Raw genomic sequence first — 14,966 nt, forward strand, 5'->3', positions numbered from 1 at the left:
ATTAGTTCTATGGTTGTCACAATGACTTGACTAACCAAAATGCTGTGTGTTTAGTTTGTTATTTGAATTTTTTTGTGTAGCCCACATGTTAATCTTCTTTCTCACTTTCTGCTATATAGATGATGTACTGTGAAGGTATTTTTATTTTTGGGTAAGAATTTTCATGGTTTAGGAAAACAACATCAACTAGGGAATTCTTGAATTCATAGATTTGACAACACCATCAAACTAATGAATGGAAAATGTCCTGTTTGTTTGGAACCAAATTTTGTGGTCTATCGAACGCACAAAAACCACAAAAATTGGTGCCTCACAAACAATAGTACCTTCACAGTATTATAGTAAAACAATCTGAGTTTCCAGGATTGTATACATTGCACTACCTCATGGAACTTGAGATAAAGGATACTACAGACACTTTGAAGTCAGCCTCATATATTGAACTTCACTTAGAGATTGATGGTAAAGGAAAAATGCTGACCAGACTATACGAAAAATGCGATGACTTTTCATTCTGTATTGTCAACTTTCCTTTCATCTGTGGCAACATCCCTTCAGTACCTGGGTATGGAGCTTTCATATCACAACTCATACATTATGCCAGAGATAGCCAGACATTTTGTATTGCACTATACTTTTTACAAATAGGCTTCTGGAACAAGGTTATGTTGCTACAAGACTGAAGTCATCACTACAGAAGTTTTATGGTTGTCATCATGAACTCATGGATCGTTACAGTATATCCATCTGCACCATGAAAACTGATTTGTTCAACACGTCATAGTTTTCCTTTCCCCTTTCGTCAACCCTGGACTTGACTTTTTATGAGCAACTCAGTGTGTGTTTCTGGAAAAGCAGAGGATGCTTACCCTACCAGTGTACCTGATCTAAGTTTTTAGCGGAGTCCAAGTTGCCCATTTACCTTTGTTACAAATGTACTTGGTATTATTTTGGTTATTTTACGTTCTTTGTTGTTTTTGTCTGTTTTCCAAGTCTGGTCTACATTCTTTTGTTTTCTGCCGGAATCTTGGTTCCCTTGATTATTCTCCTCTATAAGTTGTCACCATGACCTGACTGACCAAATGCTTGTGTGTTCTGTGTGTTATTTTATTTTTTTTTGTTGTGACGTGTTCTTCATCTGTTGCCTGTTGGGTGTGTTACCTATTTTAAAATTTTGGTATTTCTAGTTTTTCTTAACCCTTGTCGTGCTGCACCCGGACCTGTGCGGGATTGGTCCTGTTTCCACTTTATTGGTTCTGGCAGTGTTAATCTTAGTATAGGAAAGCTAAATTTGTTTCCACCTGCAAGTAGCATGACTGTGCTTTAAATGAGACTATCTGATATAGAGTTTTAAAAAAAAAGAAAGAAATGACTGGAGCGCTAAAAAAAGAGGTCATGAGTTTCTGCTGCCAAAAAAAATCAGATTTTTTAGAGGATAAGATTCATTTCTCAGCCCTTGCCAGAGCAGAATTGATCTATAGTGCTTTATATTGTCTGGAATCTAAATAAGAATGATGTCTCTCACCAACATTTTCTATGTCGACCCCTTATATTAATTACTTTCGGTTTAAGGCCTAACTGAGGCCAAAAATTCATTTTTTCACACCAATGACTCTTCAGGCGACTCCTGACTGCCCACTTGTGACTGTAATGAACCTTATTTGGCTTCAGTGGCCTTCACCGTGTACAATCTGTGGGATATATGTGTTTTGGTTCCTGTTTTGCCCATGTTGAACCCCACATGAACCCAGAAATGGACAAAAATTACCATTTTCAAGTGACAGACCCATTTTACCACGTTGGCCCAACCATCCTCCCACCACCTCCTCACCCCATCCAACCCATCTTGTGATCATCCATCTTTAACTTATATATAACAATCACCATTGTGCAACTTTTTTTTCAGAATGATTCAGCACAACAAGGGTTAAGTTGCATCAATTTAATAATGACTTACTCTGGTCACATAAAGTACCAAACCATCCAGGTTGACACTGACAGTCTCCTGTAGCCCCATCACATATAGCACCATTTTTACAACCACACAATTGCACACAGTTTATCCCAAAATGAGTGGGACCACATCCTATGGTATTGAAAGAAAACAGAAAGTTAATATTTATGATTGTCTAACATTTAAAACACAATATCATTAATGTAATGTTGATTAGAATACCATATTTATTCAGCTTTCTTTTCATAGTTGTATTTGTATGAAGCAGTCTTCTATGTACATATAGAATCAAATAAAAATACAACTTTTTTGCAAAGTTCACAGTAAATTCTGTTAAAACTTGAGATGACCTTTGAATCCATAACGGCATATGTGTTCATGAATACTGTATTGAATAATTAAATAAAAGAACCTCTACACATGTAACCTTAACAATTCTTACTTTGCTCACAGTGGTAACCTTTGAACCCAGGTTTACATTGGCAGGATCCAGTAACAGCATCACAGTGACCTCCATTACAGTTACATTTCAGAGAGCAGTTCTGCCCATAGTACTGATCTTGCAGACACACTACAAACAAACAACATTCAAATATACAAATGAAGTAATTATTATATAAATCACTATTACTTACAGTAATGTTTTTATAGGATTTTGGATAGAAATCCACTTTTAATTCATTTTACATACAAAAACAAACAATCCTTTATTTCCATTTAAGACATTTTTATCAATAAAACAACAGCGTTCCAATGTCCCCTGCGAAAAAAAAAGTGCAGAAAACTAAATTCACTGAAATTTTCCAAGTCCAAGGGGCGTAACTTCAGTAAAAATCATTCAACTGTAACCAAAAAAATCTTAACCTGTAACTTCTCATAGTAAGACTACATACAAAATATAAAATAAATTGGTAAAAGCATTTAAAAAAAAAAGTAAATTCACTGGAAGTCCGAGGGCCATAACTTCTGTAAAAAATCATTCAACCGTAACCAAAGTCGATCTTAATTGGTAACTCTTCATAAGGCCACATACCAAAACAAACTTATTTGGTAAAAGCATAACAAAAAATAATTGCGGAAAACACGGACGGACGGATGCCCGGTATTTCTATGTCCTCTCGAGACGTGTCTTGGGGGACAATAATATGCATGCTTTACCTTCAACCTATAAGTTCAAATCAAGAAATCATTCTATATAATTAATATTTCCTGTACTAGGAGCATGAATATTTATGGTATGTGAATTACTAGATTTCTAACTCCTCAATTTCTCAAACAACAAATACTTTTGAATGAGAAAATGCACATGTAAAATTCTAAAACGCAAGGGTGTACAATAAACCTACTTGTCTGACAGTTTGTACCAGTATATCCTGGAGAACAAGAACATTGTCCATTAAATGGGTTACAGTTACCATTTGATCCACACTGACATACCTGGGTACAGTTTACACCCCATTTACCATAGTTACAGACTGAAAAAAAAAGTTACTTCCCATTTACCATGGTTACAGACTGAAAAATAAAAGCTTACCTCCCATTTGCCATGGTTACAGACTGAAAAATATAAGTTTACACACCATTTACCATAGTTACAGACTGAAAAATAAAAGTTCCCCTCTGATTAACCATGGTTACAGACTGAAAAATAAAAGTTCACCTCCCATTTACCATGGTTACAGACTGAAAAATAAAGTTCATCTCCAATTTATCATAGTTACAGACTGAAAAAAAAAAGTTACACCCAAGTTACCATAGTTACAGACTGAAAAATAAAAGTCAATTTATCATAGTTACAGACTGAAAAATAATATTTCACCTCCCATTTACCATAGTTCAGACTGAAAAATAAAAGTTCCCCTCTGATTAACCATGGTTACAGACGGAAAAATAAAAGTTCACCTCCTATTTACCATGGTTACAGACTGAAAAATAAAAGTTCATCTCCAATTTACTATAGTTACAGACTGAAAAATAAAAGTTACACCCAATTTACCAAAGTAACAGACTGAAAAATAAAAGTTTACACTCCATTTACAATGGTTACAGACTGAAAATTGAAAGTTCATCTCCCAATTACCATAATTACAGACTGAAAAATAAAAGGTTACCTCCCATTTAGCATAGTTACAGACTAAAAAATAAAAGTTACACCCAATTTCATAGAGTTACAGACTAAAAAATAAAAGTTTACACCCCATTTACCATAGTTACAGACTGAAATATAAAAGTTCACCTCCCATTTACCATAGTTACAGACTCAAAAATAAGTTCCCCTCCAATTAACCATGGTTCACCTTTCATTTACCATAGTTACAGGCTAAAAATAAAAGTACACCTCCCATTTACCATAAATGCAGACTGAAAAGTAAAAGTTACTCCCCATTTATCATAGTTACAGAAAATTACCACAGTTTACTGACTTAAAAGTAGAAGTTTACACCCCAATTACAACAGTCTGAAAAGTACACCTTTTGAACGCTTGTGTCCAAATTTCAAGTAGCTGTTACAAGCAGTGGCTTAGATGGTTGATATAAATAAAAGTGTGCAACAGATGGATGGAAGGACGGACTATACAGTCGAATCTCAATGTGTCGAACTTGGAAGAGTCGAAATCTAGGATAACTCAAACTAATTCCAAAGTCCCAGTAAAACTCCGCATACTCCAATACAATTTTACCTCGGAAGACTCGAACTCGGATGAATCGAAATCTCGGATAACTTGAGGTTTTCCATTAGTTCCCTCGATAGGACTTTGAGGTTAATTAACCCTGATGTCTCAAAGTCAACTAATTAGTCAGAAAACTGATTGCTTTATTACAAACCATGATCAAAGTGTGTTTTTACAACGATTGGCTTGGATTTTGAAATCATTTGTTGACACTTGTTATGGCTTGATTAATCCAAAATAGCACAAGTAGTGAAAAGAAACAAACTTCATTGATCACAAGTTGATATTCACATTAACATTGATATAGGAGATTTTGATAAAAATTTTTAAAAATTCAGATGAATTGTATTGAAACATGTATCTGAATATTTAATAAAACATCAAACAGACAATAATGATTATAAGTATTTCAACAACTACTTCAGTTTTGCTAGTAAATCTGAAATTTTATCATAGTAATGTAGAGCACATGGTTTGACGAATCTCCTGATTGTAGGCGTGCAAAGCAGCATGTTATGAATTTAAGCCGTTTTAGACATATAAAAATAAAAAGGAAATTTCCCTTAAGCACGCGCCCCCATTCAGTATTTAAATCATGATAAACAACACACAAAATTATCTTCCGATATAAAACACAAGTCATGACGAAGAACCCTGTAAAGTGAAGAACATGTATATGTACAAGCAAAACAAATGATGTAAATCATCAACCAAACTATTTCCAGGTTATACTCCACCTTGGATGACTCGGACCACTTTTGCCTGGTCCCCTCGACTTCAACTTAACAAGGTTCAACTGTATATTCTTTTACAACTATATTGGGTAGGGGATAACTAAATATTTTTTTCTACATTAACTACTTACTATCAAAACAGTTTTGTCCTGAATATCCACTTTTACACATACATGTACCATCTATAGGGCTACATGCACTGGTTCCTACAGGGAAACACTGACATGACTGGTCACAGTTCTTACCAAAGGTCCTTGATGGACAACTTTCCTCACATCCAGCTGAAACACAAAGTTACATGAATGACTAATTCTTGTTCATATACCCGGTATGAGCAAAATGACTTAGGAAACTTATTCTGAACCTACAGTTTCAGTGTTCATTTTGTTCTTTTTTTCATTTAAATGTTAAACAGTTAAGTGTAAGTGCATTTATGATAAGTAGTACTAACAGTGCACAAAAAATGTGGCATCTACACTGGACATAACATGATATCCTGCCATATTATGTAGCGATAAATTATGCAAATCAACAATCAAAACAATTAAAAGTAGGTGCCAAAGTTTAAAAACAGTAATAAAAATTAGATTGTTTGGTGCCAAAGTTTAAAAACAGTAATAAAAATTAGATTGTTTAAAACAATCAATTGTGCAAGATTCATATAAATATTTTGATCTGTTCAACTTAAAACTGTAACTTACGTCCAATAAATCCTGGTTGACATTGACAAGCACCTGTAGCTAAGTCACATCCGTTACCATGGATACCACAGTCACATTTGTTTGTACAGTTAGCTCCCCAAAAACCAATTGTACACTAAAAAGCCCAAACATCTGATAGAACATCATATTCATGAAAATTAATGTACATGTACAAAATAATAAAAAATGTCATAAAAAAATCAATAATTCTTCATAGATTTTGAAGGAAAAAAAAATTACTTTCATAGGCAAACCTATCTTAATTTGTTTTTGGTTTTCAACTTGGCAATACTTAGGTAGACCAAACCTTAAATTTCTGCTCTACACACTTTTCTAACTTTTCTCAGGAATTACATTGGAAGAACATATAAGAAGGCATAAAACATGGGTCATCAAACTTGATTTTGAGATATTTGAGTCTTGTTGAATAATTTTATGAGATATGTAAAACTTTATAATGTAAAAACTTTAATTTGTGGATACTAAAATTCGTGAATTAGGGAACAAACACAAGTTTGTGGTTTCTCGGATTTGTGATTTGGTGGTTTTCAATGTATACATCAATGAAAATCTCCTTTTCAGTGGAAACCAAAATTTGTGGTTTGGCCTACCCTCGAAATCCACGAAAATTGGTACCCCCAAAACAATAGTACTTTCACAGTAACGAATTTTCTATATTCTGTGAACAATAAAAAAATAGGACATGATACCTATTAAATGATACCCTATCAAGTTTTAAAAAAAAATTTGGGGGTAAAAACCATTTAAAATGGCCATAACTTTTGCGTAAATAATCTCATTATCCATTGATCAACTTGATCTATATTCTATGATACTCCAAACACTATAAAATTTGAAAAAAAAGATTCATATTTTAAGTTATCATTAGAAACTGTCGATAGATAGACACAACTTTTCCAAGGGAATTACATAATACCTTGCCACCAAGTGTGGCAGGATATAACACAATATTTCTGAGGGTATTACATAATACCTTGCCACTAAGTGTGGCAGGATATGACACAACTTTTCCGAGGGTATTATATAATACCTTGCCACCAAGTGTGGCAGGATATGACACAAGTTTTCCAAGGGAATTACATGATACCTTGCCACTAAGTGTGGCAGGATATTACACAACTTTTCCAAGGTCATTACATAATACCTTGCCACCAAGTGTGGCAGGATATAACACAATATTTCTGAGGATATTACATAATACCTTGCCACTAAGTGTGGCAGGAATTAACACAACTTTTCCGAGGGTATTATATAATACCTTGCCACTTAGTGTGGCAGGATATTACACAACTTTTCCGAGGGTATTATATAATACCTTGCCACTTAGTGTGGCAGGATATTACACAACTTTTCCAAGGGAATTACATAATACCTTGCCACTTAGTGTGGCAGGATGTTACACAACTTTTCCGAGGGTATTACATAATACCTTGCCACTAAGTGTGGCAGGATGTAACACAATTTTTCCGAGGGAATTACATAATACCTTGCCACTTAGTGTGGCAGGGTTATAAAAACTAGCATTTTAAATCTGTTTACCTTCACTTCACATCTAGATCCAGTAAAGCCATCAGGACACAAACACACACCATCTGTACTTCTACATAAACCACCGTTAGAACAACTGAAGTCAAATACCATTACATTCAAATTAAAACATGATAGTTACTATTAAAGTCTTTTCATGTACATCGTATTGCCAAATAGATGAATCTAGTTCAGCTATTCCTATACAGTAGAAATAAATTTTGAAGGATATAATATAACCTGTCAAAATCATACCATTTTGGAACTGCAGCTTCTGTACATCTGAGGAAAGTCTTTGGTTTCTTATGCAATGAAAATGATATAAAGGGAAATCAGAACATGTTTGGTTTAGACAGATTACAATGGGCTATCACTAGTTAACCTGAATGAGCCATTTACTTTGAATAAAACTCAATAAAACAAAAAATACAAAATATTTTGTTTAAGATCAGTGACAGTTCATTGGTTTCAAAACTAAAAGGCCAATTATCAAAATCATAAGATATTAATATATTCTACATAATAATCTCCCCTTGGCAAAAATTAGACAGATACATTTGAAAAATAAGAGGCTCCCAGGAGCCTGAATCACTCACCTGGTTAGTTTTGGTCTTTCAAGGGCAATTCCTCTAACAAGGAGCTGTCTAACAAGACAGGAAGGACTTATCATAAGGATCATTTCAGCAATTGAAAGTTTCATTCTATCTATTATAGTTTTCAAGATATTGGCTGAAAACTGCTAAAAACATAATTTTTCACCTTTCAAGACAATAACAAGGAGTCATCAGGCAACTTTAATCCCCATTACCTTTTGTAGGCCTTATCATAAGGATTATTTCAGCAATTGAAAGTTTTAGTCTATCTATCATAGTTTTCAAGACATTGGCCGAAAACTGTGAAAAAAAAAGTCATTTATCACTTTAAAGGGCAATAACTCTAAAAAGGAGTTGTCTGACAACTTTGATCCCCGGAGACATTTGTGGGATCATTTCATTAATAGAAGAATTTGGCTCAACTTATATATGAGTAAAACTACTTCATTATATTTTTGGTAGCAGCCGTCATGTTTTTCCACAGATAAACAAATCCCACATCAGTTCTACATAAAATACCCTAAGGAACATTTATACAAAATTTGGTCCCAAATGGTCAAGTAATGTAGGAAGAGAAGATTTTTGAAAGATATAACATTAAAAATGTGGATAACAGTAATCAAGGGAACCAAGATTCTAAAGAAAATCAAAAGAATGTAATCCAGAGCAGACATGGAAAAGAACATACCAGGTACACAACAAAGAACATAAAGTAATCAAAATAATACATACAAAGTAACAAAAGCAAATGAGCTAAAAAAAAATAGGAGCATGGAACAGGTGCACAAGTAGGGTAAGTATCCTCTGCTTTTCTATAAACACCAACCAAGCTGCTAAAAAAAGTCAACTCAAGGATGGATGAAAGAGGAAAGGAAAACTATGACATGTTGAACAGATCAGTTTTCATGGTGCAGATGGATACACTGTAACGATCCATGAATTCATGATGATGACCATACTACGTCTGTAGTGATGACTTCAATCTTGTAGCAACATAACCCTGTTCCAGAAGCCTAACTGTAAGAAGTCTAGTGCAATACAAGAAGTCACAAAGAGTTGTAGTAATGGCAAGCTCTGACATAATGTATGAGTTGAGATATGAAAACTCCATACGTAGGTGCTGAAGGGAGGTTGCCTTAGATGACAGGATATACAGAATAAAAAGTCATCATGTTTGTTGTATAGTTTGGTCAATAGTTTTCCTTTACCATCGACCTCTAAGTGTAGGAAAAGATATGAGGCTGACCTCACAGTGTCTGTAGTATCCTTTATCTCAAGTTCTTTCGGGTAAATGCAACATATCAAATCCCCCATATTAGCATTGTTTATCAATAAAACATCATCTATATAGTGGAAACAGAGATTAAAGGATCTAGCTAAACAATCTTCCTTCTTTTGGATCAGATCAGCTATAAAGTCTGCCTCACTCATCCGAGTGAAGTAATAGGTCAGCAAGTAGACAAGCACAATTTGTTCCCAATGGAATGTCAACCGCTTGTTGAAAAACATGTCCACCACACTGAACAAAAATGTTGTTGATAAAAAATTCCATCATTTTGAAAACATCATCTTTGGTTTATTTGGAAGGTTGTTTGGAATTATTTTTATAAAGTATGAGGAATCTCTATCAAGTACTACATATCTGTATCCAGGTGTACCATCTTTGTTGGAATAACAACGATGTACAATGTTTTTGAGTCGGGATTTTAACTGAGTATGGGGAATAGAAGTATAATGAGTTGATAAATCATATGTCTTAATGCTATTGTACTCTGATAATAATCTTGAGTTGAGGGTTTCCAGAAGATTTCAGAATTTTTTGGGATCCACATTGAATTCATACCACTACAGGAGTAACAAGTATCGTGGTAGGATTGGAGACTCTCTTTGACAGCTGTAAGTATAGAAGTTAAAAAGGTTTGAAAGAGGTTTGGTGGTACATTTTGCAGATCCAGCTATGCAGTGATGTTTGTATGGATTCTTGTGGAATTTAGGAATCCAGTACATAGACAGTAGATCAAAAATCATCATCTTTGATAGAAAGTCCAAAAGAGAATAGCACAGATTCATGATTTTCCACTATCTCTTCTGTGGAAAATGTGCTAGCAGTGTAAGTCTTATTAATGCAATCATTTTCTAATTCTTCCTCTGATAATATAACTTGGATATAATAAATTTGCAGACAAAAACAGTCAGGTGGTTTAGCCTAGAAGTCCTCAATCTCCAGGTCCTGCAATAGCCTTTCACAATTCAAAATTTTGCATGCAATATATGAAGTATAGGAATATGAAATAATAGGTTTTGATTGGTTGTTGAATACAGGGGAGTTTTGTTCATGACGTTTTTGTGATGGAAGATGTTAGCCAAATTAGTTGCATCTATACCTTTGTTGACAAACGGTAGTGGAAGAAATAGTCGTTTTTCTTCATCCTGACCTTTTACACAAAATGGTTTACAGAGTCTGTGGAAACCAATATCCAAAATGATAGCCACAAGCCTGTATAATGATGAAGTAAGTTCAGAAACAAGAGTGTCAAGACTTGTTTTGTAAAGGGAGTGTAGTAAAGTGAGAAGTTGAGATTAGATTTTAGTTCAAATGTGATGAAGTCCACAAGTTTTTGTATGAAAGGCAGAAGACCATCTATGAAGACATCATGCATCTTAGGTAATATATATACACATGTAGTGGCAATAGCCATGACTCTTTATCTGTCTTGGATTTTTGTCAAATAAATTCATAATGTTTATGTTACTGTTATATTGACTTGAAAGGTTTCCTTTACTTCTATTGTCATTGCATCCATAAGTCATTGCAGTGCCTAATATGTTGAAAAAGAGCAATAACTCCAACATGCCTTAACAGATTAAAACAAACATTTTAATGCAAATAGACCTCATCATGCTGAACACTTTCATCTACATCAGAATTTTGCTAAACCTAACAGTTTTGGAGATATATGCAAAAAACTTCTGTCTGGCTCTTATGTTCTATTTCATGTAATGGCAGCCATATTTTTTAATAGATAAAAAAATACCCTATGGAACATTCATACCAAATTGGGTTCCAATTGGTCAAGTAATGTCAGATGAGAAGAGTTTTGAAAGAAATAACATTTAAAATAACAAAAAAAAGAACATTGAAAAAGGGCAGTAATTCCAACATGGCTTAACAGATTAAAACAATAATTTGACCACAGATAGATCTCATCATGTTGAACACTTTTACCATGTCAGAAATATCAGAATTTGGCTTAAGAGTTTTGGAGATACATGCAAAAAACTACAGAGTGACCCCAAGTTCTGTTTTTAGTGTCGTTGGCCATGTTTTTTGATGGATAAAAAATCAGTTCTATGCAAGGTCCATTCATACCAAGTTTGGTTCCAATTGGTCTAGTAATGTCAGAGAAGTTTTAACAACAATGGACGACAACAAAGATGATGGAGGCTGAGTGATGGCAATAGCTCACATTTGGATGATTATTCTATATTATTTAAATGTCTTAACTATATGAACAAACAAAAAAACCAACTAAGTACATATAAAATATGTTGGAATCATTGAGATATTTATTACATTATCCACAGAAAGACCATACCTGCAAGTTGATGAGCAGTTCTGACCATAAAACCCAGCTGGACATGGTTGATCACAAAGTGTACCCGAATAACCTGAGTTACATACACAAGCACCAGTGGCTGGATCACACTGAGGAGCAGCATACTTTCCACAGGGGGGACAAGTTATGAGACATCCTGGACCATATGTCCTACCCTGTAACAAGGTATTTCTTAGTAAAGCAAGGCTGTTTAAGCAGAAAACATTTCATTCAAACTTTGCACTGATACATGTCAGAGTGTTTTCATAATAATACATGCACTTAAAAGACTTTTTTTACAATGCTTGACAACTTCATCCAATCCCTATATTGTGTATATTTGTTACAGCAGTAATTGTTATGACATTTTAAGATAAAATACTGTATACACTAATGATTATAAAAGAAAATAATAGGTCATGAAAAATAATGCATCATCTATTCAGAAATCTGTAACTACCTGGCATGGAATGTTACAGTTCATTCCACTATATCCTGCCTGACATATACATTTGCCATTGGCAGGATCACAGATACCATGTACACATGTACACTGACTGGCACAGTTACTTCCATACTGACCTGCAAAGACAAGAATACTCAATCACACAGATACATGGGTAAAGAAAATATGTAAAAGTCATTATTTTAAACTGTTTTTTTATCTGGGGAATGCAGCAAATTATAAAATTGCTTTTTTGTTCTTTATTCCATCAAAAGCCTAGACTAGAATAACAGAAAGCATCATTTACAAGAGGATATACACTCTCTAATAAGCATATACTTTCTTGAATTTTCGTTTAGTGTTGAATATATAAAAATGAACCTAAATGGTATTTAAATCATCAGTTTGAATACAAGATGCACATTGCATATAATCATATGAGAAATGCTCCCCAAGAAGTAAAAAGGAAAGATGCAGATACATTGAAAGTTGGTATCCCCTATCACCTATAGGAATCAAATGAAAAGTCTATGCTAATCTGATGGAACATGGGCTAAAACAATTTCTAATTAATTTAATCTTACCATTATTTGCAGTTCTAAGCCCAAGGTCAGTCAAAAAGACTAGAGCAACAAATCTATTTAGACGGCCTACCGAACAGATAGCACCAATATATATACTATCATCTTCAAATATCTCATTATGAATATTACTATTTTATTGCAAAATGGGTAAAATGTAATTTTCAATTGGCCATTTAAATATATAGTTAGTATCTTTGTCAACTGAATGTTGTAGAAATCCCATACCCATAACACTCCCACATTACGGGGTAGACTACCATAAAATCCATGAAAATTTCAGAATTTCCCTCATAAAAAAGTCAGATAAGTGGGAGACCAATACTTATTCTTAGGGTACATTAATTTCCATGAAAGAGCTGACACTCATGAATATGCAATAAGCATCATTATAATCACAGTTTATTCCAAATCTGAATTATCATGAATATGTAACCTTCTTCAAGCATCCATTGCCCTAAATACACTATTTCTAAAATGTCGTTTATATGCTCATTAATTGATTCATTTAGGGAATCACTCCTTTGTTTAACTCTCTAAACTCATTTACTTTGCATAGTGCCAACTAATATTTATAAAAATTTCTGACCACAAATCAGATCAATATAAACATACCAGAAGGACATGGGTTACTACATCTGGTTCCCTGCCATCCTGGTTTACAGATACAACTTCCTGTGTTTCTGTCACATGTACCATGGACACAGTCACATAGATTATTACACTGGTTACCATAGTAACCTATTGGACAATCACAAGCGGCCCCAGGTGTCTAAAATATACAGAAAAAATCATTTAAATTTTGCATTGATTGTGTTCATCTAATTGGCAATATTCTTTAGACTATTTTTTTGTAAAGAAGTACCACATTATATAATGCAATATATATGTTATTTTGTATTGTTTTTGCCTATATATAATAACACAAGTAAAATTCTATCAACTTACTGTACAAGTACATAGTCCAGTACCTCTACTACAAAATCCACTTCCACAATTACTTGGGCAGGTTGTATTACAGGCATAACCTCCACGACCTGCCCGGCAACCAACCTCACACATACTGCCTGTCCAACCAGGAGGACAAATACACTGCCCCAAGGTCTAATGAAGACAAATATAAATTATCATAGGCTATTTTTTGTTATTATAAATGCAATATAGCTATATCTCTTGTGAAAAAATTTTATTTATGACTAAGAAAATTTGACCTACTGAGACAAGAAGAGCCGAAACAAGACAAACTAAACAGCAACATTATACTTACTCCATCACAAGATGCTCCATTTTTACAAGCACATGTTGATTTACATTTGTTGCCATAATAACCAAGGGGACAAGTCTTTTCACATTGGTGTCCACGGTAACCAGTGGAACAAAGGCAAAGACCTGTTACTATGTCACATGGTTGGTTGTTAAGACAATTACATCTTTTGGCACAATTCACACCATATCTTAAATAATTATAACAAAATATTTCTTTTTAATCAATAATAAAAGAAGGGAAATCAAAAAAGCTACGCTCAAGAAAATTTAGTGTGTAGAAAAAGTTTTTGAAATATGGACATCCAAGAGGAAATATAACTTTAAAGAGAGATAAAGAAAAGAAAGGTTTATACAGTTCACAATTAATTAAGTAGTTTGAATCCTGGTTGTTTTAAAAAATGTAATAAAAATAAATAAATGGATATCAAAGCCATCAAACTTTCTTTCACACCACTTGATTCTACTCAATCATACTAGATAGAAGCCAGTCTTTGTAACATTGAAATCTTTTAATCATGCAAATTCAAAACTGAACAAAATTATCTCCAAGTGAAAAAGCAACACAAATGAACTATCAAACAACAAAAACTTACGACCCAGGAGGGCATTTGACATCACATCTCTGTCCTATGTAGCCTGGTCCACAATGACATGCACCAGTCACATGATCACACCCATAATTCCCAGTACACTGACATGTTTGATGGCATCCTTGACCATAAAATCCTATCGGACACTCCTAATTCAAAAGAAATAATATCACTTATATTGAAGAGTTATAAACAAAAAAAATGAATTTTTTACACTGTGTTTATAAGGAAAATCAAGCAAACAGTAAACAAAAGAATATAATCCAAGGACAATGAATATACAGGTC

The 14,966-nt window shown here is 33.8% G+C and overlaps 1 protein-coding gene across 6 annotated transcripts in view; it reads right to left on the reverse strand.

Annotated features, from left to right (window-relative positions):
* Positions 1-14,966, reverse strand: part of LOC148612475 (uncharacterized) — a 59,196-nt gene that overhangs the window by 5,108 nt on the left and 39,122 nt on the right. For 5 of the 6 annotated variants that reach the window (XM_088593940.1, XM_088593941.1, XM_088593942.1 and 2 more), the window contains 12 exons: positions 14,683-14,828; positions 14,091-14,277; positions 13,772-13,927; positions 13,439-13,595; positions 12,258-12,379; positions 11,798-11,973; positions 7,621-7,705; positions 6,061-6,175; positions 5,491-5,640; positions 3,301-3,429; positions 2,397-2,525; positions 1,958-2,086 (listed from right to left, as the gene is read on the reverse strand). In XM_088593940.1, the coding sequence (XP_088450066.1) occupies positions 1,958-2,086; positions 2,397-2,525; positions 3,301-3,429; positions 5,491-5,640; positions 6,061-6,175; positions 7,621-7,705; positions 11,798-11,973; positions 12,258-12,379; positions 13,439-13,595; positions 13,772-13,927; positions 14,091-14,277; positions 14,683-14,828 (1,681 nt within the window). Of the gene's footprint in view, positions 1-1,957; positions 2,087-2,396; positions 2,526-3,300; positions 3,430-4,073; positions 4,172-5,490; positions 5,641-6,060; positions 6,176-7,620; positions 7,706-11,797; positions 11,974-12,257; positions 12,380-13,438; positions 13,596-13,771; positions 13,928-14,090; positions 14,278-14,682; positions 14,829-14,966 lie in introns of those variants that run through there. The other variant, XM_088593946.1, reaches the window with a different exon arrangement.

The sequence above is a fragment of the Perna viridis genome, chromosome 7, assembly GCF_037379345.1.
Source record: "Perna viridis isolate PV_CMFRI_1.1 ecotype Kerala chromosome 7, ASM3737934v1, whole genome shotgun sequence".
Taxonomy (NCBI): Eukaryota; Metazoa; Mollusca; class Bivalvia; order Mytilida; family Mytilidae; genus Perna; species Perna viridis.